This window comes from Trichosurus vulpecula, chromosome 3 (assembly GCF_011100635.1).
Source record: "Trichosurus vulpecula isolate mTriVul1 chromosome 3, mTriVul1.pri, whole genome shotgun sequence".
NCBI classification, from domain to species: domain Eukaryota; kingdom Metazoa; phylum Chordata; class Mammalia; order Diprotodontia; family Phalangeridae; genus Trichosurus; species Trichosurus vulpecula.
The window spans coordinates 151,347,710-151,373,252 of NC_050575.1; the positions used below are offsets into that span (position 1 = coordinate 151,347,710).

At 36.0% G+C, this 25,543-nt stretch overlaps 1 protein-coding gene across 3 annotated transcripts in view; it reads left to right on the forward strand.

Annotated features, from left to right (window-relative positions):
* Nucleotides 1-20,689, forward strand: part of CHD9 (chromodomain helicase DNA binding protein 9) — a 193,978-nt gene extending 173,289 nt beyond the window's left edge. For all 3 annotated transcript variants that reach the window (XM_036751098.1, XM_036751099.1, XM_036751100.1), the window contains 6 exons: nt 460-628; nt 5,378-5,517; nt 6,085-6,306; nt 10,683-10,811; nt 16,000-16,104; nt 17,107-20,689. In XM_036751098.1, the coding sequence (XP_036606993.1) occupies nt 460-628; nt 5,378-5,517; nt 6,085-6,306; nt 10,683-10,811; nt 16,000-16,104; nt 17,107-17,985 (1,644 nt within the window). In that variant the 3' untranslated portion in view covers nt 17,986-20,689. The remainder of the gene's footprint in view (nt 1-459; nt 629-5,377; nt 5,518-6,084; nt 6,307-10,682; nt 10,812-15,999; nt 16,105-17,106) is intronic.
* The last annotated feature ends 4,854 nt before the right edge of the window (nt 20,690-25,543 follow it).

The following is a 25,543-nucleotide window of genomic DNA, read 5'->3' on the forward strand; positions in this document are numbered from 1 at the left end:
ACTGATGCACAATATTTTTTTCTCAATACATTTGACTGCTTTGAACATTTAGTATATTCTGCTATAAGCAGTACTTTAAATTGTTATGTACTTTTTAAACTGTCCGTGACTGAATTGACTACTCAGTATGCAAAGTGATAAAAATCCTCTAAAAATAGTCTATGTTAATGGATGAAGATACAGTTGTATGGCAATCATATGAGAAATAATTTTTGGTTGGAAAACTATATGTGGTACTTGGATATTTCATTTAAGCTAGAATGTCTACAGCAAACTTATTCAAAAAATTTAAAAATTGGCTTAAATTAGAAAAGGTATAATTTCATAATTAATTTTCATTATTTCCTCCAATATCCCTCAGATCTTCTGTAGTAGAATTTCTCTTTACAATCCTTTGTCTTGAAGGAGATGTTATTTTTTTTGCAAGTTTTTATCTTAATGCTCACATTTATTTAACAGGAAGGTGGTTTGAAGTTGACGTTTCAAAAGCAAGGACTTTCTCAGAAAAGGCCATTTGAAAATGAAGATGGTTCACTTGGACAGCAGCAGTACCTGGCACGGCTTCGGGAACTTCAGAATGCTTCAGAGACCAGCCTAGTCAATTTTCCAAAGTCCCTGCCAGTATCAGGTAAATAAATCATATATAAAAGTGTGAACTACCTCATAATAATAAAACTTTCTCATCATTTTAGAATTCTATCATGATGCATTACATGAACATTTTTTATCAGTCCTTTTACACTTTTTGTTTCTTTTAAATATTAATAAAAATAGTAACAGTGTTGTATAGTGACAGAACTCAGAACTTGGACTTAGGCCACAGAGCTAGTTCCTGCTCCTGGTTGTGTAACAACTCACCTCATCTCACCTCTCTGGGCATCACATTCCTCATTTATTAAAGAGGGGTTGAACTGAATTCATAATTCCATAGTACTTTAAGGTTGACAGTGTGCTTTCCTCACAACAATACTATGAGGTAGATAGTAGGTAAATATATAAAGGATCTATGATACCATCAATATCAAGTAGCTCCCTTTGTGGGAACTGATTCCATCCATGAGTATTGCAGCCCATCTGTGATCAGGTATAGGGAGTTGCTTGAGGCACACAGAAATCAATTGACTTGCCCAGGATCACAAAACTAATAAGTGTCAGGGATAAGACTCAAATCCATGTCCTCCTGGTTCCAGTTAGCCAATAAAAATTTATTAAGCACTTACTATATACCAAGCACTATGCTTAGTGCTAGGGATAAAAAAAAAGACAAAAACAGCCCCCGCTTCCAAGGAGTTCATAGTCTAAAGAGGGAAGCAACATGCAAATAACTCTGTACAAACAAGTTATATACAGGACTAATTGGAAATAATTAGCAGAAGGAAGGCAATAGCATTAAGGATGATCAGGGAAGGCTTCCTTTAAAAGGTGAGATTTTACCTGGGACTTCAGGGAAGACAGGAGGCAGAGATGAAGAGGGGCAAATTTACAGACATACAGGGCAGACAGTGAAAATTTCCTGGAGTCAGGAGATGGAAATGTCTTATTTGAAGAACAGCAAGGGAACCAGTGTCACTGGATCACAGAGTATATGAGGGGGCAGGAGGGTTCAAGATGTAAGAAGACTGGAAAAATTGGGGGGTAGGGAGAAGCAGGTTATGAAGGGCCTTAAATGTCAAACGGAATTTTATTTTTTGATCCTAGAGGTGATAGGGAGCCACTGGAGTTTATTGAGTAAGGAGCTGACATGATCACACTTTAGGAAGATTTTAGTTTTGGGAAGATCATTTGGGGATCTGAATGGAGAATGGACTCAAGTAGGGAGATACTCGTGGCAGGGAGACTCACAGGTCTTATTTATTATAATTTTACTTTGAAACAAAAATTTTCATCCTATCTGTTTTCTTTCTCTTATTAATTAAAAAAATATTCACTGCATTAATTGCTGAAGCTTGAACGCTTTGAGGTATTCTTAAATGCTGGTCCTTCTAATGTTAAACCCATTTCACAAAGAAACTGAAGAGCACAATGGCTATTTGATTTGTTCTAGATCACATAGCTAGTAAATGTGATTTCTAAGTTCTCCTTTTAGTATTCCTATTTTTTGGTTTTATTATTCAAATAAAATTGTATAAAGTTTCCTAACCTGGAAAATAATTTCATCTGAGAGTTATATATTTTTGGGAAAAATTCATTTAGGAAAGCCATACATTGCTGAAACCTCAAAAAGAACATTAGAATATAAAATATAGATTTTGCATTAAAAATTTCTGACAGAATCATATTCATTAGTACATGTTAGAACAGAGGTTCTTAACTTTGTTATTGTTGTTGTGGATCCCTTATCTAATGAAGTCTGTGGAACCATTCTCAGAGTCTTTTTGAAAAATTCAAAATTGAAGGAAATGCTAAATTTCAGTGATAGGTTACTGAAAATAGTTTTCCTGTCTCAGTCTAAGGACACCATGAAACTTATCTGCAAACCCTTTGGGGGCTTTGGAACCTAAGTGTGGAACCTCTGAGTTAGAATTATAGGAGAGTCATGGGAGACCTCAAAAGACCATCTAGTCTAAGCTTCCACTCAGTGCAGAGATTCCTTTTGGAGCATCCCTGACAAATTATCATCTAGCCTCTGCATGAACACTTATGATAATAGAAAATTCACTGCCTTACTGGTAGTTCTGCTGTTCTCCAGTTGTCTAAGAGGCAATCTAGGGCCCCTCCTTTGATTAAAGTTCTTTTGCTTTTCTTTTTTTTTCCCCTTTAAGCCCTACTTCAGGATTAGGAAGTTTATTTGCTTGAAGCTATTGCCTCCCTAGTATTATCTTTCCTCTTAATTCCTCTTCCTTATCTCTAATCTTTTTCCTATCTTATTTCCTGAGGTATTTCTACACCAAACTGTGTGTTAACCCTCCTTTGTTTCAGTTGAGTGAGGTTTAGCTAATTTCTGCTCCCTGCCCCTTCCTCCATATTTGTATATTCCTCTTTTCTTGTACTACAATTATGAAAAATAGCAAGTTCCACCCTCTTCTTTTGTATACTAGTGTATTCCCTCTTTTACCTGCCCTTCTCTTTCTCCTCAAATTCTCAAAAGAGATTGATTCCACCACCAGCACCTCTTTATTTCTTTTTTAACTCCTTCAGTACCCTATGAAGACAGTAAAATTCTGAAGGAGCATGTGTTTCTTCTCCTATTAGAATGTTAGCATGATGTCATGAAATAACTCTTCTAATTGCTCAAAAAATTTCCTATTCTGGATTTCTCTGGACTCTTGTGTTTATTTGTATTTCAAAGTTGTCACTCAGCTCTCATCTTTTCATCAGAAATACTCAAAGTCCTTTATTGCCGCAGTCCTGTAGGTGTTTCAGTGGATTGAGCAATGGGCCTGAAAGCAGGAAGACCTAGGTTCAAAGTCAGCCATGGACCCTTACTAGCTATGTGATCTTCAACAAGTCACTTACCCTATGTCTGCCTCAGTTTCCCCAACTGAAAAATGAGAATAATAGGACCTAATTTTCAGAGTTGCTGTGAGGATCAAATGAGATAATATTTGTAAAGCACTTAGTACAATGCCTAGCACATAATATGCTATTAGCACATAAATGCTAATAGTTGTTGTTATTATTATTATAATACAATGAGGCTAGATTTTGGAGACCCTTAAATTCTAGTCTTGAATTTTATCTTTAGGGAGTAAGGAACCATTAGAGATTTTTTAACATGATAAAATCAGGTTTTTTTAGGAAGATTAGCCAGACATTCCAACTAATATTTTACTATAATGAATATGTTCGCAAACCAATCTTAATAATACTTTGTAGTGAAATTCACTTCTATGAATAATTCAGTGGAACTTAATGTTTTTATTCAGCCTTATATATGCTCATGTAACTTCATATATTCAGAAATGTTTTTCATCTAGTTTTATTATTCCTTATGTAAACTAGAATGGGTTCATGAGTTCCTAAGATTGTACAGTCAACCCAAGGACAGTACTTGAGTCAGTACAAAATATTAGGTAGGATGCTAAGTGCTTGCCAATTGAAAATGCAGCTATGATCACTACAAGTCTGCCTTTATAACAATGAAATTCCTTAATAAACTATTACATTTACCAAGCCATTATAATGAGGTACTACTAGATTTGAGAAGCATTGTGGCAAAGTAAATAAAGAATACCCCTAACCAGCCAGGAAGATCAGTCAGTCAGTAAACATTTTTAAGCACCTGCTATGTACCAGACCCCATGATAAGTGCTGGGGACACATACAAATAAAAAACAAAGACAATCCCTTCTCCTCCAGGAGTTTAAAGTCTAATTGAGGAAGGTAATCACAAATGTAAACTGAAAAGCAGGAGAGAGGGGAAGAATTAGGTCTCCGACACAGCAGGGAGAGTGGGGATGATGGAGATATCCACAGAAATCCAAAAGCAGTGCAGCTGGTGGGAAATGGGGAGGAAAACTGGGTTGAGACCCCTCTTTAAATAAATTCCCTGGAACCCATAGCCCTGTCCTCTAGTCAGAGTCCAGTCAGAGGGGCAGAGGGTATTGAGGAGTTAAGAGAACCAGGTAGACTCAGTCATGCAGCGTAATGATATTTCCCAATGATGAGTTTCCTGGGGAAGGAAGATATGATCAAGAGGTCCAAAGAAGAATGAAAGTAATGGAGCAGGTGAGAAAATGGGAAGATATAAGTATCTATTTAATTATTTTTAAGACGGGAACATTTGTATTACCTACTTTACAAGGCTGCTTCGAGGAAAACACTTGGCTAAATTGTAAAGTACTATATAAATGTGGGTTACTTTTATTAGGGAAGAAGTGCCCAGTTATAAATTGCTTCAGTGCAAAAATTATATTTTACTCACTTTTGTACTTTTCACAATACCTAGGACAGTGCCTTGTAGATAATAAGTGACCAGTAATCTTTTTTTGAGAGACTAAATCAAAGTACTGTTTGCTAAGAACTTCTGCTGGGATGAGATTGGCCATCTAAGTGGCTCAAGAGATAGATCATTGGACTTCGTCAGAAAGACCAAAGTTCAAATCCAGCCTCATTTACTTCCTAGCTATGTGACCCTGGGCAAATCATTTGATCTCTCCCAGCCTCGGTTTCCTCATCTCTATGATGGGGATAATAATAGGTCCTATCTTGAAGGTTGTTGTGAGGATAAAGTTAGAGAATATTTGTAAAGCACTTTGCAAACTTTAAAGTACTACCAAATGTTATTATTATCATTAAGAAAGCTTCTAGGCCAAGTATTTAAGACATGCAAGATGAGAATGAATCAATTTTTAAAGGATGTTTTGATTTTAAATTGTAAAACAAGACCCAAATACTTGATTTTTATTGCTATATTTTGCATTTTCAATTTGCTTAGGTACTTCTAGTCAGCCAGCAATTGGTGCCAATGGAGTGATATTAGATAACCAGCCCATAGTCAAAAAAAGGAGGGGAAGAAGGAAGAATGTGGAAGATGTTGACATTCTTCTATTAAATAGAAATAAACCACCTAATCATGTAAGTAACAGCCAAATTAGAATTTTTTACCCTGATCATTGATTCAGAATCTCTAAACACAAACTAACCTTTATGATTGCAAAAGTGTATTTGCTATTTTGTGAGTACTTTGTAAAGTAAAAATCCATGAATTAACAACAAGTTATAATATGCTTTTTAGATTCTTGTATAAAATAACTAATATGGAACTGCTTTACATGAATGCACATGCATAACCTAGATCTGATTCCTTACAATCTTAGGGAGGTGGGCCGGGGAGGAAAAGAGTGGGGGATAAAATTTGGAACCTCAAGAGTTGGAAAAAAATGTTTAAAAATTGTTTTAACATGTAATTGGGGAAAAAATAAAATGTATTCAATAAGGGAAAAATATACACACACACACTTTTTAGATTTTGTGATCCAGCATATCATAATACACAACAGTTTAAGCAAATTTGAAAAAATTGCCAAGTCCCTAAATGACAACCTACATTCCTCTTTTACTATTTTCAGAATCTTCCCTAGTATCAGAATAAAAGTTGTTAATGAATTTGACATGCAGTTTTTATCTGGTCTTTTTCTAAAGGTTACAGTAGGCATTACCACCTCACAAATTACTCCAGGGATAAATCCAGCTCTGTCTTATACTCAATCTCAAGGGATACTTGACATAGAAAATCCAGTTCCAGTTATTAATCTGAAAGATGGAACAAGACTTGCAGGTGATGATGCACCCAAAAGAAAGGATTTAGAAAAATGGCTTAAGGAGCACCCAGGTTATGTGGAAGACTTGGGAGCCTTTATTCCTGTAAGTAATTTTAAAAATAGATTCATTTAAATACATTTCTACTATTTTTATTAATCAGAAGCATAGCAATCTAAGATTATTGTGAGGAATTCATCATGTACTTAGCTATACTCTTAGTAACTAAACAAAGGATTATACTACATTGCCATCTTCTCCGAGTCATAATGATTTATTAGCAGAATCAGAAATACGTTTTTCTGTTTAAAATCACGATACTTTTTTACATCTTCTTGGATTTGTAATTGTAGCTTAAAAATAAGTATTACAGCTAGCAAGTCATTTGACATCTGTGCATATAAAGAAAGTTTTTAATGTATTATTATTACCTGGGGTCTAGTTGGATGTGGAAGAAGTTAAACATACCAAAAATGTGTCCATCATACTTGGAGTGCTCAGTTTCAGTTTTAGATTGTGTATCTGTAGCTTCTGCCACTTTCTGACTAAGATGCATGAAAGTTTTAAGCAAATTTGAAAGCTGTTGTAAATTTTAAAATGAGAGACCTGGATATCCATAGATAACACTGCTACTAGGTTCTAACCATCACCCACAAGTACTCCAATTCAGTGTTGAAAAATTCAAAAATCTCTTTATTAGATCATAAGCACCTATCATTTCACCAGTTCATTTGCCTTACCCCTCCAAAACCTATCTCCAGTCCCTCTATTCTCTCCCAGACCAGTCACTTATGCTCTGAAGTCACTTTCCTCCTTTCACAGTCTCAGTCTTATATTTAAACAGTTCAGCTTTACACTTTGCTCTTGAATTCCTTGCCCATTGTCCAAACCCTAGCACTAGATTATTCAAACCATCCTAATCTCCATTCTCATCCCTCAACTGAAACTCCTTTCTCCAAAGTTACCAGTTCTTTCTTTATTACCAGATCCAGTAGTTTTTTCTCAGTCTCCATCCTTCTTGACCACCACAGTATTTGATGCTGTTGACTATCCTCCCTCCTGGAAAATTACTGTCTCCTCTCTGGGTTTTCGTGACACTGTTCTCTCTCTCTTTTCTCCTACTTACTTGTCTGACTGTTCCTTCTCAGTCCTTTGCTGGTTCATCATACTCTCTTAACCATGGGTATTCTCCAGGGCCCTTTCTTGAGCCTTTCTCTCTTCTTTCTATATTTTTTCACTCACTGATCTCATCAATTCCTGTGGATTTTATAATCACCTACATGCAAATGATTACAAAATGTATACATCTAGCCCCTGCCTCCCATGAGCTGCATTTGTTACATCTCCAACTGCCTATCAGACATTTTCATTTGCATATCCCATAGGCATCTCAAACTCAACATGTCCAAAACAGAATTGTTATTTTTCCTCTTCTCAACTTCCCTATTTCTGGGAAGGGCACCATCATCCTTCCAGGCACTCAAGTTCAAAACCTTGACTCTTAACTTTACTTCACCCCATACAACCAATTAATAGTCAAATCTTGTCATTCCTCTATTCATAGTCTCTCTCTCTCATCTATCCCCCTGTTTTTACTCATGTGGCCACCACCCTGGTCAGACCATCATACCTCTCACCTGGATTATTGTAGTAATGTCCCAATCAGCCTTTCTGCCCCTGGTCTTTCTACAATCCTTCCTACATACAACTGCCAAAGTGATTTCCCAGAAGTGCAGATAAGACCATGTTACTCCTGTATTCCACAAACTCTAAAGACTCTCTCTTGCCTCCAGGATCAAATAGAAGCCCCTCTTGGACTTTCAAAGCCTTTCATAACCTCACCCAAAACTATCTTCCCTATATCATTATTCATTACACCCCTTCTGTGGTCCATCCATAGTGTCCTTATTGTTCCTCACCCACAACACTCCATCTCCTATTTCTGAGACTTTACATTGACTGGAATGTGTACTCTCTCTTCACCTCTACCTCGGAATTCCCCTTATTTCCTTCCAAACTCCTCAGGTGCCACTGTCTACTCACTGCTCTTGAATCCCTTGCCCACTGTCCAGTCAATATTCATGCCTTGCCAAGACCCCAGCACTCAGTTATTCCAATCAAACATGAAGTTTTTCAAGTGCCTTTAACTTCAAAAAATTTGCTTTTCTTTTGTACCTATGTATATGTTGTTTTCCTCTATAGAATGTCAGCTCCTTTAGGGCAAGAATTGTTTCATTTCTATCATACCTAGCATAGTGCGTGGCACATAGTAAGAATTTACTAAATGCTTATTGATTAATTTTCCTGAGGGCAATAGAGTACCCCATTTACTAAAGATGGCTTTTTCCTGTAATAGAATTCAGATAGTGCTTTCCTATTAAAATCCAACAAAGATGTAAAGCTAATTTAATAAAAGCTTGTTGAACTGAACTGAATTTATTTAAATGGAAGACTTTCTGAAGGAAAAATTCAGTACCAAAGAACTAATAATGTTGTTAGGATTGCTTCTTATAATCTCATATTCAAAGCCCCAGAATTTTTTTCCTATACTGGTAGGTGCTGATAATTTAGTATTATTGGTGGTGTATTTCCTACTTGAAGAATCCATTTTTTTAGAAGGTCTATAATAAATATACTTGATATGAGTACTCCTTTCACTGATATAGCTATCAATCCTTCTGTACCCTAGTTACCTTAGCTGCTTTTTTTCTGTTTTACTTTAGGAGAACCATGGGGGGGAAAGGTAGGGAGAAGTCAGTCTTGGGGTTCCACTGATGTAAGAAATTCCCTATGAGGGAACTCTCTACCATTACAGATTTATGTAACTTAATTGGATCTGGCAGAGCTTGCATTCTGCTATTATAACCATTGGAAATCTAGAACTCACTCCTATCCCACCATGAGATATCTATTTAAATAATAGCACTTCAGTAGGAGTATTTTACAAGGGATTAATTTCAGCCTCCTGATTAAATTCTAATTTTTGCATTATGCCTCATTCAGCCTAGCCCTTCACCTGACTCAGGAATGCTATCTCAATTTGAAGATACAAAAAGGTAATAGAAAGTTGACTGCATTCCTGATAATAAAACTGTCCTCATCCTAGTATTTTCAAAATACTCTTGAACATTAAATTTTAGAATATTTCTGAATTTTGTTTCTCTTGAATTATTCAGAAGAGCCAAGTTCAAAGTGTTTGGATATATTTTTCTTTTGAAGTTTGGACAAACTATTCTAACTTTAGAGCTATCCCAAAAGGAAACAGACTGCTTCAGGAGTTAGTGAATTCTTCTTCAGCAAAGGTCTTCAAGCACAGGGTAAACAACCATTTGTTAGGAATGTTATGGAGAAGGTTAAAATTAGGTTAGGTTTGGCATAGATGGCTTTGTGACATCTAAAAAGGTTTGTGAGACATAATTTCTTGGTAATTTAATCATTTTATTAGTAAGGGGAGCACATTTATTAATAAAAGGGTGGTCAGTTGGCTGTCTTTCCTAGACCAAAGAGCACTCATGGCAGTGGGTTCACAGTTTATATAATCTTGAAAGAGTAGGTGTTCCTGAAGGGTGACAATCAACTCTGATTGGCTAGCAATTAACGAGAAAATGAGTATTACAATTTACAATAATGTCTTCAGGTATGTGACTTGGATCACCCAAGTCTTGATTAAAGAGACTTCAATGTCCATATTACCTGACTAAAGAGAGAATCTGCATTTTTCCAGATCTATCTAAGCAAACACAATGAGCAGGAAAGTACCCATTAGCCCAAACTTAGAATTTCTTATCTGATTAAATCTTGGCCTGGGTAAATCTTTGCCTAAGATTTCCCATACTGGTTGGTTTCTGGATGAGGAAGTAGAAAAGCAGAAAACCCTTGTCCTAATACAATAATTAGTTATTAATGCCAGAGAGAAATAATCATTTCTCCCAGTTTTGGGACTAGATAACAAGAAGTCCTTTCTAATTCTGAGATTCTCTGATTCTGTGGAAAAGACAGCAATGTAGTCTTGCCCTGTTCAAGTTGTTTACACCTAAACTCGTTACTGAGCATTTTGCAATGTTCCTTAATGCTGAAGTTCTTCAGACATATGGTACTGCTGCTTCTGTGCCTTGGACTCTTCATGCCAAATTCCCATTAAAGAAATATGGAGAGGGGTAGTGTGTTGTAGCATCACTGAAGAGAGTTAGCCTGGAAGACTTGGATCCAAACCACACTCTGAGTCTAGTTGTTTGACCCTGGGTAAGTCACTTAAATTCTCAGCTGCCAGGCAGTTCTCTAAAAGTATTCACTGCAAAAAAGTTGTACATTTGCATTGAGTTTCCTCACCAGAGAACTTCCTACACAGATGAAATCACAGTGTGGACACAGAAAGAAAGAAGTCTGAAAAGCGTTTTGTTATCCTTTGAATTCTGAAATGAATTGTCAGAGTACCTTGTCCCTTGATCCTCAATGAAGAATTTTAATATATTGTACTTTAGAGAATGCAGCTTCATGATGGGAGACCTAAGCAAAAAAGACATCGCTGCAGAAACCCCAACAAACTAGATGTTAATAGTCTCACTGGAGAAGAACGTGTTCAGTTGATTAACAGAAGAAATGCCAGAAAGGTATGTATAATTTCAGTGTACATTACCTGCAAGCAATGTCATGGCATGGTGGCAAGAATACTGTACTTGGAAACAGGAAAACCTGGATTTGAATCCTGCCTCTGAGACTTAGTACTAGTACTCTGTGATCCTGGCAAATCACTTAATTCCTCTGGGTCTTCATTTCGTTATCTATGAAACAAAGACAACGATAGACCTACCTCACAGGATTTTTGTGGTGAGAATCAAATGAAGAGTGAGTGAGTGTGTGTGTGTGTGTGTGTGTGTGTGTGTGTGTGTGTGTGTGTACATATACACACATACCATCATTTTAATGGCTCTAGGTCTCATTCCTCCCTCTCTAGCTAAGTTGTTGAATGAGGTAGGAAAATTACTTAAATATTTATGTCCCTAGGTCTTGTCAATGGTAGAAGTTTCATTTTTAAAAAAGTACCATATTAGCCTGAGGTATATGAATCTAGGTTATTCTATTGTTTTTATAAAGTGTATTTCCTGTCCCTGTCTGAACTGTCTCCAGTCTACTTAAGTTCATCTCTTTATCCATGCTAAAATCGTAGTGTGAAACTGTGGTCTCTTTTCTCTCACAGAGGAAACATTGGAAGACATTTATCACATCCCTTTCTAAAGTATTGGCTCCCCACTCTATCCTGTGTTCAGATAAGGAAACAAGCAATAGGGAGAAGCAGAGTCAGAAGGAAAGAAAATTAGCTTGAAAGTTAGGAAATACATATTTCTTTGGCCTTTCAGACTGTATTACTCTTTGTAAATCACATAACCTGGATGGTTTGGTTTCTCCTTCATGTAAGTCCCTCAGTTGCTAGGATAACGGATAATATTTTCAAGCTTTTTTTTTTTTACCTAAAGGAAAGGTGGGGGACATAGAATTATTTTAATTACTGTTTTGCACAATTCCTTTCACTTTCATGTTGCACTTACATCAAGTTTAACAAACATCTGGTTTTTATATCCATAAATATATCCGTAGATTCTTTCCTGTAGAAGGATAACTCAGAACCATTGTTGATTTCTTACCTTACGCTTTGATCTTAGAGAAGGAAAACTTCTTTGTGCCTCACCTTCCTTATCTCTTAAATGACGATTTTGCACTAGATGACCCATAAGGGCAAGGTCTCTTCCTAGCAAGAAACCTAAAGTCACATTTTAGTTGTAGTTCTGTACATACACACGTAAACAAACACTCATGTACATGTATGTGTGCATAGAAATCTTCATTGGTGTCTTGTTTTGTTTTGTTTTTGGAGGGGGGGAGGCAGGGCAATTGGGATTAAGTGACTTGCCCAAGTCAAGCTAGTAAGTGTGTCAAGTGTTTGAGGCTGGATTTGAACTCAGGTTCTCCTGACTCCAGGGCCAGTACTCTACTCACTGTGCTACCTAGCTGTCCCTGGTGTCTTGTTTCTTATATCATCATTGGTACCCCAGTACCCTTCTCCTCCCCCTCCCAGAGAGCTATCTCTTCTAACAAATAGTATTTTTAAAGAGAAAAAAAAATCTGATGGATACACTGAAAAAACCCCAAACTTATGTAGTTGCTCTTTTATCTAATTCTGAGTTTTTGGTTTCTATAACATAGGCTGGGTTTCCAGATGATTCTGGAAAACTAAAATTACTATTTTGAGTTAACTTATCTTAGCTGGATGAAACTAAATGGGGGAATTTTGAGGGGTAAATATATTATCAAGCTTAATTATGTTTTACTTAATGATAAACGCTCCAAATAATTAAATATATAACTGCATGAAGTTAACATTCATTGCCTCTCTTTTTTTGTTTTGTTTTTGGAGGGGAGAAGGGAAGGCAGTTGGGGTTAAGTGACTTGCCCAAGGTCACGCAGCTAGTAAGTGTGTCAAGTGTCTGAGGTCAGACTTGAACTCAGGTCCTTCTGACTCTAGGGCCGGTGCTTTACTCACTGCGCCACCTTGCTGCCCCCATTTCCTCTCTTTCTAAAAAGTTTTTTTCTCCTATTGCTGCTCATACCTTCTCAAATCCCAACAAAGATTACTCCCACAATCCATCCCACTCCTCTCCTCCCTCATACTGCTGAATAGTACTGGAGAAGTCATGGAGCCATACTGACTGGGTCCATGACAAATTTATGTTATCCCAAATGGACCTTCACTCCAAAAAAGCAATCCTTCTACTCTTCATTGTTTAGAAGAGTGGCTGTATGGTGCAGTAGAATGAGCACTGGTCCTGAAGTCAGGACCTGTGTTCAAGTAAACCTCTATAATTTACTACTCTGTGACTTTGGATAAGTCACTTAACTTCCCGGGGCTTCTTTCCTCAACTGTCAAATGATGGGGGCAGATGGACTAGATCCGGGGTGTCAGATGCATGGCCCACCACAAGTGCAGCCTGAATCAGATGAAAATATCATTGTGAAATATTTAACAAAATAACTATTCAATAAAATATAAATAATATATTTTTAAACTGAGTCCATGTGCAGCATACAGGGATCCTTATGCATGGATGATGCCCCTATTTCTATTTGAGCTTGACGCTACTGGACTAGATAGCATCCAAATTCCCTTCCAGCTTTAGTTCTTTGATTCAACACCTCTATGATCCCAAGTCTCTCTATCTCATTCCCTACAAGGGATGTTCTGAATCTTTTCTTCTGTCATCACATTTCCTAAAATATCCCCTGACCCTTCCATCTTGGCAGAGGATCTCATCTTATATTTTGCTGAAAAAAATAGAGGCTCTTACCTGTGAGCTCCCATTTCTGACTCTTAACCTAGCTCGCTCAAGATTCCTTGACCATATCCTTCATTCTCTCCCTCCTCTAATCCAGTCTCTGATGAAGAGATGATACTAAACCAACTTCTGGATGCCATCTCCTACTATCCTGCTCTGTTAAATTGTTCTGTCATTCAGCTCTCATTTTTTGTTTTCTCCAATCGGTTCCCTTCAGGCTTCCTACAAACAGTCCAAGGTTTCCCTCATCCTTAAAAAAATACTAATTTATACTCTACCATCTCCTCCAGGTTATCATTCTTATTATTTATCACTTCTCCATTTCACAAAGACTTTATATGAGTGCAGAAAATGTTGTCTGCACACTCATTGCCTCCACTAACTCCTCTCATTTCTCAACCTTTTTTAGTCTGATTTCTGACTTCATCTTTCAACTAAATATGCTTTTTCCAAGGTTAACAACTGTTTATTTTTAAATTACCAAATCCAGTGGCTTTTTCTCAGTTCTCACTGTTCTTGACCTCTTTGCAGCAGTTGATACTGTTGAATACCTCCCTCTTCCTGGATACACCCATCCTCCTCCTGAACATACTTTTGTTTTTGTGACATTTCTCTCTCGGGTCTCCTACCTTTCTGACTGCTCCTTCTCATTCTTCTTTTCAGGGTTATCAGTCTCCCAACTCCTAACTAGGGATGTATCCCCAAAGCTCTGACCTAGGACCTCTGCTGTTCATTCTGTATACTTTCTTGATAATCTCATAAGCTTCCATGGATTCAGTTATCATCTCTATGCAGATAACTCCCAGATGTATATATCCAGCTCTGGTGTCCCAAGTTCCAGTCCCACCAACTACCTATTGGAAATTTCTGTTTGTATGTCCCATAGGCATCTCAAAACTTAACGTGTCCAAAACAGTCTTTATTATCTTTCCCCACCTTTCTTCCTGACTTCTCTATTTTTATCAGTTATAGAAGCATGAACAACTGGGATGTAGGCTTCAGCCCAGATTATTAATAAAAAGATTACCTGCTGGTTCCACTTAGGCATATAAGCATCTAGAGAGCTAAGAGCCTAGTAGTTACCTCCTGAAAAGGGCTGTGGAATGATCACAGCTCACATGTGGATAACATTTTAAGATTTCCAAAGTGCTTTCCACAAAACAAAACAGTTTTTTTAAGATATATCATGCCAGTATTGTTAATCTCCATGTTACAAATGAGGAAACTAAGGCTCAGGGAGATTAAATGACTCGCCTATTGTCACACAGGAAATAAATGGCAGAATCAGAATGTAACAGTCTTAAGTCTTCTGACTCCTAAATTGAGAAACATGACAAAAAAGAGACTTCAACAAAAGAGTAGAAGAAAACCAACATCATATACTATATATAACCCTTAACAGGTAACTTGAGAATTTCTACATTTTGCCCAGTCTATATAATATTGGATAGTAGTATATACAGATATAGAAAATATTAAAAGAAATCAGTCATAAATTTAGAACCAGAAATCGGCCTTAGAGGTCATCTAGTCCGGTCGTGTCAAACACAAATGCAAACAGGGCCACTAACCCATATATAAGAATCCCTGTCTGCCAAATATTGATTTAGAAAACCAAATGTTAACGTTATCTATATTCTATTGAATTTTTATTTATTAAATATTTCCAAATTACATTTTAATCTGGTTTGGGCTGTTTGTGGCCCATGGGCTGAGTACTTGGCATCTCTGTTCTAGTTTATCTCTTTCCTTTTTTTTTTAATGGAAGAAGTAGCTGAGTTCCAACAAGTTTAAGTGATTTGCCCCCAAAACATGCAGGTAGTTAATAAAGCTGGAATTTTAACATAGGTCTTATGACTCCAAATACACTTTCTATCCTGCCACCACTGGAAAGGGCCAAATCTCTTGTACCAAAGATAAATCTGATTTTTTAAATCTCACTTGGAAATACTGCCTTTATTAAATACTTTGTGCCAACTACACTAAACCTTACTTTAACATTGTTTGAGCATACTTATGAGCAGCTCCATTTTTGTATGTGAAGGAGATAGTTTTGAATGTATTTTTTATTTTGACCTAAAGTCATCTTACTTTAATGGATATAGGATATCATAGACATGAATATTCCTACTGCTGGTGCAGACCACAGTTTATCTATGCCTTGTCTTCCTGTGCAATTCTTCTCCATGTCCTCCATGGAGAATTCACCCACCATACTGGAGTTCGTCTCTTTGGTTCCTTTGATATCTAATTAATAAAAATGGAGCATATGGGACATAATATACCATTTACTATCTCAGGGTTTGGGACTATTAGGTACCATAATAATAATAATGTGGTTGGGAGCTGATTCAAATTTTATATGCATATTTAATTAAATAAGTGAAATATAGAGATCACAGATGGAAAGAAACTTTTTTTCAAAATTTAATAAGATTGTAATTATCTAACACTTTGTTTTCAATTACAGGTAGGAGGAGCATTTGCTCCTCCTTTGAAAGATTTATGTAGATTCTTGAAAGAAAATTCTGAATATGGAGTCGCTCCTGAATGGGGAGATGTTGTTAAACAGTCTGTGAGTGTTAAACATTCATTTAAGTTTAATCTTCATGTAATTTTATCTTTAATCACCAAAACTATATGCAGAAGAAATTTGTAAGATAAGTTATTATTACTACCTTTGCTTTTTAATCACCGGCATTTCCTGCTGTATCCCTCACTACATATCCTCCCGGAGAGCTTTTTCTTATCTTTTACAAAGAACAAAAATGGGGGGAAAAATCAGCAAAAATAATTAATGTATGCCAAAAAATTGAAATTATATGCTGCTTTCCACACCTCTGCAAAGAAATTGAGGAGGTATCTTTTCCATGAGCCATGGTGAGAAAATTCTGAAGGGGTCCCAGGAGTTGTTCTATTTGTCAAAGGCTGTTCTGTTGCTCCCCAGACTACCATCTACTAGCTACTGTCACTAATTCCTAAGGCAGGTGATTTTACCTCATTCCACTTCTTTTTAAGTACCCTGTTCAGTTTGTTCCTCTGCGTCCATATGTGCTTGTGCTCACACGCGTGCACACACACACACGCATGCATGTATACATGCACATGCCTCAGTCCCAAAATGTATGACACTTCTCAAGCATTTAAATCTCACTTCAACTATCACTTTCCCTTCTTCCATTCAGAAATAGAACTGGAGCATATTGCATTAATCTTTTTCTCTGAGGCCATAGTGATAGAGAACTGGAGACGTAGAAGTCTTTGTGAAAACATTTTAATATATTTTATTTCAGCATTTTGTCTACTTGATATGAGGGAAGGCCACAGTTTTCTAATGGTCTATGGGCCCAAAGTCTCCCCAGATTCTCTTTGATCCTAGAGATGCTAAGATTTCTACATGGAGAAAGGCTCTATCTATAGAAGTTATTATATTTACTTCAGTGGAAAACATTCTTATGAGTGTTTAGGCTTTACTTCTTGATAAATATTTAGTTTGATAAGCAAAATAGCTATTACTTCCATTGGCAGAATGTAATTATATGGATGTATTATTATTGAATAAGAATTTATTTTTCAGGGGTTTCTTCCTGAAAGCATGCATGACCGTATTCTTACTGGTCCTGTCGTCCGAGAAGAAGTAAGCAGACGGGGGAGAAGGCCTAAAAGTGAGATTGCCAAGGCAACAGCAGCAGCGGCAGCTGCAACAGCAGCAAATGTGTCTGGCAGTCCTTTGCTAGCCAATGGATTGCTCCCAGGTGTGGATCTGACAACTCTTCAGGCCTTACAACAAAATCTGCAAAACCTTCAGTCACTACAAGTAACTGCAGGGTTGATGGGGATGCCTGCCAGCCTATCTGGTGGAGAAGTTAATAAAAACATGGCTGCTATGTTCCCAATGCTTTTGTCAGGGATGACAGGATTACCAAATTTACTAGGCATGGGAGGACTCCTGACAAAACCTGCAGAATCTGTGGCAGAAGAGAAAAAGGGCAGTGACTCCAAGGAGCCAGATGGAAAAAAAGAAAGGACAGAAAGCCAAAACTCTGACAATGTCGGGGAAAACTCTGTATCGAGTTCTCCTTCAACATCCTCTTCTGCTGCATTAAATACTGCTGCAGCTGCCAGCCCCTTAGCTCTTAACCCATTACTGTTGTCCAATATACTTTATCCAGGGATGCTTCTCACTCCAGGCCTTAATCTTCATATCCCAGCTTTGTCCCAGTCCAATATTTTTGATGTACAGAACAACAAAAATGATGACCTAGACTCAACCAAGCCTGTAGAGGAAAAGGAGGAAGATTCCAGGGTTAGAGATCAGGAAGAAAAAGGGGAAACTGAACCAAGTTCTCTCAATGAAAACAGCACAGATGAGGGTTCAGAAAAAGCAGATGCTTCATCTGGATCTGAGAGTACATCATCATCATCTGAGGAGTCAGATTCTAGTAATGAAGACTGACCCCAGACTCTGCACTTAAATTATGAACTGATTTTGATTTTATTCTTTAATTATTCATTGTAAATATCCCAGTGTTGAGTGCATTGATAACTTACTGACCGAACATTTCAGTATTTGTTTAGAAGTGCAAACTGCTTTCAGAGACATTTTGCATGTAATATTTCTTGAAATTCATAAGTTTCTGAACTTGTATGTACTATCAAATACACAATGGTGTAAAATTACAACAAAAGGCATTATAATTTTGTTGGGGGGTTAATTTTATGGAAATTATGCTCAATGAGAGCTGTATATTTAATATATTTGCAATGAAAACAGAATACTTTATGCACATTATTGATTTAATTTGAATATAGTTTTACAGCCTCCTTGACACCTATAATTTACAGATCAAAACTCAGCAATAATTTGGGCAGCTAATGAATGTCATGAAAGCTGTAGAATCTACATCATCATCCATTGCTTTAATTACATGAAAATGCTCTAGTGTTGTGATGCACTGCTGATGTTTCCAATTCAGGTACAAGTGTGTTTAAAAGAAGAGATAAGATTCCCAATCAGCCAGTTATACTGGCTACCTGTTACCTCAGCTGAGTTAGTTTAGGAAGTTTACATTCATTTCTAATTCTATACTTGTTTTCAGGGTTTTTTTTAAAAGAGGAAAAAAACACACACATCCTGTATATCATGTTAATCTGGCAAAAGAAGTGACTTGTTTTGCTTAGTCAAAACTCTCTGATCCCAGTGAAGGCAAGTCAGCATAAAAATAATTCTATGTCATGTGACTTTGGGCACCCTATATTCCTACTTAGTTTGAACATCGTGGACTTTGGGCCTCCTTTAGAAATAATCATGTTGAGGTGCAGTAGTTTCTCTCTAGGGGTCAGAAAAAGTAAATTCATGAAGTGCCACTGACAAGAACTTTCAACACTGCATACTTCATGTAAAAGAAATTGTTTGTTTGCTGTTTGTGTAGATTTCTATTTGTGTTTTATGTCATTGAACACTTAAGAAATTACCAGATAATATTGGTAAAGAAAATGCAGATAGCCTAAATTTATTTTGAGTTTCTAGGTTTAATCAGACTAAACGTTGCCCAGAATCAGTGTTGGGTTATCAGTTCATATAAAATATGCTGAGTTGCCCAGTTTGAAAATGCACTTTGAATAGTAACAAAAAGAAATACAAGTAATACCTGTAAAACACAAAAAAAGAAGCCCAAGGCTTCTATTTAATAGTCCTTAAAACCCTTTTATCTAAAAAAAAACCTGTCCAATGTTTCATGTGTGATATGACTCTTTCTGCTTAAGCTGCTATTACTCTTGACATGGCAGTGGTCCATGTTCATACTCAAACCCATTTGAACTTAAAATTGAGTTTAGAATCTCATTTGAGGCCCAACAAGAGTAAATGTTAACAACAACAACAACAACAACACATAGGTACTAGTGTAAGTCAATGATAACGTTTGCAAAGGATTAAATTTGGGGGGTAACAAATCACTCCCAAACACTTCTCACGTTAAATGAACCCTTTTATATTTTGATAAGAGTTCTGTTGTTTTGTCACAAAGTAAACTTTTATATTGGGTTTTACTAAGACCTTTACCAGGAAATTATAACTTTATATGTAAAATAACTATCCCCGTTATTATAGGAGCAGTATTACATGTAATTGCAAAATTATATAAGTTCTATTGGGATTGTATTGATTATTGTATTTTCCCACTATTTTATTTTGATTCGATGGCCCTTTATGCAATATCTTAGCAATAGTGAATATTATACCCGTCCAAGAGAAGTGGGTAGCAATTCTTCATCATGAAAAGGATATATTACATATTTAATATTTTCCCTTTGCAGTATTGCACTTTTGTTTAACTAGAATACACCTATGAAATAGCCAAAGTTTTCAAAAAGTTATTAAACTTAGTTTGCCGATGGAGTATTTCAACACCATCAGTTCTTCCTCTTTCCTTTATATTCCCTTTATTCCCTTTCCTCATCTTCTCTACCCTACCCCCCCCCCAAAAAAAGCCCTAAATCTTGTCACTAAAACCTAATTTATATCAAATTTATGAGATAAAGTATTTTCCTAATTATGGTCGAGTGAGTTTGGTTAACATCCTAGTGATTCTCTTTCTATGTAATAAGGCAATTACAGATTTCAAAGCATTAAGGCTAATACTGACTTTGAAAGTATTCTATTGGGTTTCAAGGCATTTTAAATTGGTATCAATTGGGAAAAAGTTGTCTAGCTATCAGCCAAACAACATGCAAATATGGTTGTATAAAGTTAAGGGTCTAAGGAAAATTCAATAGAATTACACTAATACTGAAGTTCCAGTTGAAAGGATATCCAAGTGTGTGTTGGTAGTTACTAAAAGAATTATAGCTGTTATTGCCTTGTATTTATATCCCTTGTTTCAGGCTTCATGATCCAAGTCTTAGTCCAGTTTTTCTTTTGGACATTTCGAATATTTGCCAGTTGTGTTCTGTGTAGTCTGAATTTGCTTTCTGTAGTTGAAAAAATGTCTTAAAAAAGTCATTTGTAATTTATTGAATTACTTTCTATGATGTTCTATAGAGCAAATGGAAGTTTAATTATTTTTTATTAAACATATTCTTTGACTACCCATGATGTTCAGCCTTTATAAATGACAGTAATTATTTTCATTGTATTTGTAATAAAAACAGTTTAATCACTAAAAGACAACTACAGGTATGTATCTTGAGAACTTTGAAACAGCTTTAAAAAGCAAGGACAAAGTTGTACCCATACATACATATATATACATACATACATACCCACAACTATTCCCTTTTCAGAAATGCCAAATGTATGCTTAGTTTTTTTTAAGTCAAGTCATTAAAACTTCATTATTATAAAATAATTTTCTTTTGAAGAGCCCTAAGCATCTGACTTAATTTTTACAGACTCCTCAATTCCCTTGTCATAATGTATCATTCTGATTCCCTGGGGCACCTCAAACAGCAATACTCATAGATCTAGAAAGATTAGTAGAGTAGTGGAAACAGTACTGGAGTGGAAGTCAGTAGAAAAATCAAAATCCAAAATTACTTCTTAGTAGCCTGTTGTCAAGCTGTGGTAGGCTGCGGTCAAACCTGTTGAAGCCTCTTTTGCTTCTCTGTAAAATGAGGTTGGACTAATTGATCTCTGTGGTTCCTTCTAATTCTGACAATCTTTTTTTCTCACATAGAAGTCACTAACCCTGTGCGATTTTCCTCTACCTAATGTTGACGAGTTTAGCCAAAGTCACTGCTTTCTTTGATAGTGATTCTCATAAACAGTTATTACCCATAAGGATTCTTATACCTTGGTTTGAAGATTTATCCATTCTGTAATAATATTAATAGTAATAATAATTATAACTGACACATAGTGTTTTAAAGTTTTCATAGTGCTTTTACATATATCTGATTTGAGCTTTGTAATAACCCTTTGAGGTAGATATTTATAAGTATTATATGCATTTTAGATGAGAGAGGTGGTGGAGAGGTTAATTGATATCTGCAAAGTCAAACAACTGGTAAGTGTCAGAAGTAGGATTTGTACCCAGGTCTTCCATATTCCCAAATCTAGCATTTTATTCACTATACCACATTGTCTCACATGTATTTTAAATATTTGGGTGTTTTTTCTGAAATTCTCAATAAAAGTTTGTGTGCAGTTTGACTAGAATAGAGAGGAGATAATTGTTCTTTGCCCAGAGTGAAACGTTACTTTGGTCTAGCCAATTCATTATAAATCTGCTTAGCAATTTTGTAGCATGTATTTTCAATACCACATACCACCACCATCCCCACCCCCACAAACAAGTTTGAATTCTTCACCATATGTAAGTGTTACCATCATGAAGTATAATGAAACTATAACCTTTTTCTCTTAACTCCTGTGATAAGCATAGATCTAGAAGTCATTCAGGAAGACAAAATGTTTCCAAGTGAAATAGCCAAGAAACATACTATAACCTGAAAACACAAAGATAATTATGCCCTGGTGTTTTCTAAGTGGAATAAAGAAATCTTTATTTTGTTTATTTTGTAAATCTTAAAGCAACATGGGAATGTGAGTTATATGATGATTAGTGCTTTTGATACTTGGTACAGATTAATGGAGTACAGCTAAACAAATTCAATTTCCTTTAACAGATCATATAATTGTACGCATCGTGAAGCTCCATTTACAAGTGTGAAAGAAAATTTCTTAGCATATATAACTTTGAAGAGTCTTGTGTAGCTTAAATGAATATTATGAAATATATGCACTAAAGCTTGTATACTTTATTCATAGGAGAGACCCTGAGGTCTTTGCTTAGTGCTTGTTAATACTTCTTTTAGACATAAGTCTATCAGACTTAGTGATCTGGTTTTCCTAATCTACAGAAGATTAGAAGCAAATTAGAAGGGGAAAGAGGGTCTTACTAGGTGCCAGCATCTTGATAACAATGAGATGTAATAATTTTTTTTCTCCATTCCAGTCAACAGACACAGGGTTTTAAAATTACTGTAGTAATCAGGTTCATTTAGTGCAGGAGCAAATAAATACCCTTAAAATCCCTCAATAAGTCCTGAAGACATCACTTTTATGGCACAATACAATCATTGATGTTCATAATTATTGTGAGCTATCATGCAAAGGTGGTTGTGTTTAATATATGTATATAATTTAGAAAGATTTTCATCAAAAATGGTTTGATTATAAAAGTTTAGGTTCTTAAGGACATGAATCATTTACTATCTCAACAAGTAATCAGAATAATTATTCAAAGATTCTATATGTACTATACCCTAAATGTTATAGCATGCCAATTTAATTGGCTGATTAATTGTGGGTATGCTGTTCATACGTGGTACAGTGATTTGAATAACTAAAGAAATTCCACTGTAGCAGATTTCACTTCAGTAAATAAGGTAGAGTCTTTTAAGAGTTGAGGCACCTGCTGTCAGGATAGTGAGCTCTTTTTTTTCTTTTAAAGTATTCAAGTAGATACTAGAGGACCACATCAGGAACATTGTAGAGGGAATTCCTGTTTTGAGTAGGAGATTGGACTAACTGACCTCTTTCATTCCGACTCCAAGATTCTCTTAATCAAAAGTTTGTCAAGATTTACCATGGTTGAGTACAGTGGAAAGAGCATTGGCCTTGAAGTCAGAGGATTCAATTTCAAGTCATTCCTGCTTTACCACTTGCCAGCTTTGTGACCTTGGGTAAGTTATAACTCTCTGGTTTTGTTTCATGTACTGGAGAGAATAACATTTTCATTACCCACCTCACAAAGTGGTTGTGAGGATTAAGTAAGGCAAAGTTCAGGGAACATTTTCTAAGCCTGTAAGCATCCCTATAAATGGAAGCTACTCCTGTTATTATCAACCTATCCTACTGCATCTAACTATAGTTTGCTATAGTTCAATGTAAACATTATATTTTGACTTTTGAGGCAAATCTTCAAGTTTGCCATATTTTTTCTTGTTACATAAAGTTAGGTAGCTGCTCTGTGAGAGAGTTATGAAAAGACTTGGACAAAGATTGTACCAATTGAGAAGATATGGATAAGTTTCAATCTATAGAAATGGGTGGAAAGTATCTACCCCATTGAGACTACAGGTGGTTCAACAATACCATTTAGGAACTCCAACATAATTCAATGTGCACAATTTGATAAGGCCCCGTAATGCCCCTTATGTGCTTTTCACATAAATGTATATGATTTTAAGTAAACTTAATCAAATTTACACAAAAAATAGGGTGAAGGTTTCAGGCAGCTGCTCACAAGTTGTGTTTGTCTTTCATTTTTGAAGAGGACCATAACATCAGGGAAATGATGACATGACTTGCAGTTGATTTTGATTTGAGTGAGGGAGGGCTGTGCAAGGTCACCAGCCTCACTTTCTTCTCCAAAGCCATCTGGATCCAGGGACCAGATATTCATCAGGATGACTGGAGATGGCCCAGGATGCAATGGGAGACCATGGCCCCTTTAGGTGAAGTCCTTTTCATGTGCTCACTTAGAGTGAGGTAATGCCCATTCAGTGAATAGGCCCCAGTTTGATTTTTTTGATCTTTTTTTCCTAATTGAGGGCACCATCCTTTGACTCAACTTATCCATAAGGCAAAAATAAAAGGACAATTCTGAAAAAAAAAATAGGGTGAAGGGGGTCATAATTCACTTTACAAAAGGACAATTCCTCCATCTAATTTAATAGTTTGGTTTTTGAAAACTTTTCAGGAACCACAGTGATAAGTGAACTATCATCTACATTTCAAAACCAATTAATAGCTTCACATAAATGTGAGAACTGTGTTACTACTCCGTCAGTAGCTCCCACTTATTGACAATAATGATCCAAGTTGTGGTTTATATCATTTTAAGAGACATTGGTTTTAGATTCAAAGGGATTTCTCAATTTTTGTTTTGATCAGAAGTTCATCAAACCCAACAACCATTGACCAAGATAATTTTCAATAGATAAGAAATGTTTTTTCTTGTGATAGAATAGCCAAATAGCTAGTGCTAAATAAATATTTCATTGAAATTAATAGGTAATGAGTATTTTATGTAATTTGCTAATGAGATATAGCATAGGCTGAAAAAAATAGTTAAAAACAAACTACTCAAAAATAATGTAAAGATCACCTTACAAAAAAAGTTTTTCAAGTTTTTTCATCCTAATACAATATTGAAGTAAGACACCATTCATTGACATCCCAATTTTTTTTAGCTTAACATTAATTAAATTCCAAAATACACAGTTGAGTAGTGGTACCATTTTAAATAATCCATTACTATTTAGTATTTATACATTCCACATAATATTGGATTGGTTTATACAGTGTAACAACAGTAGAGAGCTGGCCTTAAAGGAGATTTTTTTTTCAATTAAGGGCATGCCATTCCCCCTAATAAAATTGACAACCAGATAAATTAGCAAGAAAAGTAGAAAATACCAAAACTGACACAAGTCAATCAAGTTTTTATCAAGTGACTATGCTAAAAGAAAGATGCAAGTAATAAAAGGACAAAGAAACATTCCCTACTCACAAGGAACTTACATTCTAATGAGAGAGTCAACAATACATGTATAATCATGTCTGCTATTATGCATAAGAATATAGTGATTAAATAAAATTATTTACAAAGTAACAAAAATAGTTAAATACAAAGTAGTTTGCGAGGGAAAGCACTAACAGTTGGGGGGATAAGACAAGCAGGTAGTGCTTCAGCTGCATCTTACGGGAAGAGAAAGAAAGGAATACAGCCCAGGCCCATGGGATGACCAGAGCAAAGGCCCAGGCCCACTGGAGATGGAGTGTCTGCGTAAAGAATAGGAGGCCAGTGTGACTGGATCACAGAGTAAGGAAAGGTAGGTTGGGGTTCTGTTTATATATGGCTCTGAAAGTTCAAAAGGAAGTTTATAGTTTATCCTGGAGGCAATAGGGAGCCACTGGATTTAATTGGAATGGAGAGTCACATGGTACTTACAGAAAATTACTTTGGTAGTGTGTACAAAGGACTGGAGTAGTGAGAGTCTAGAGG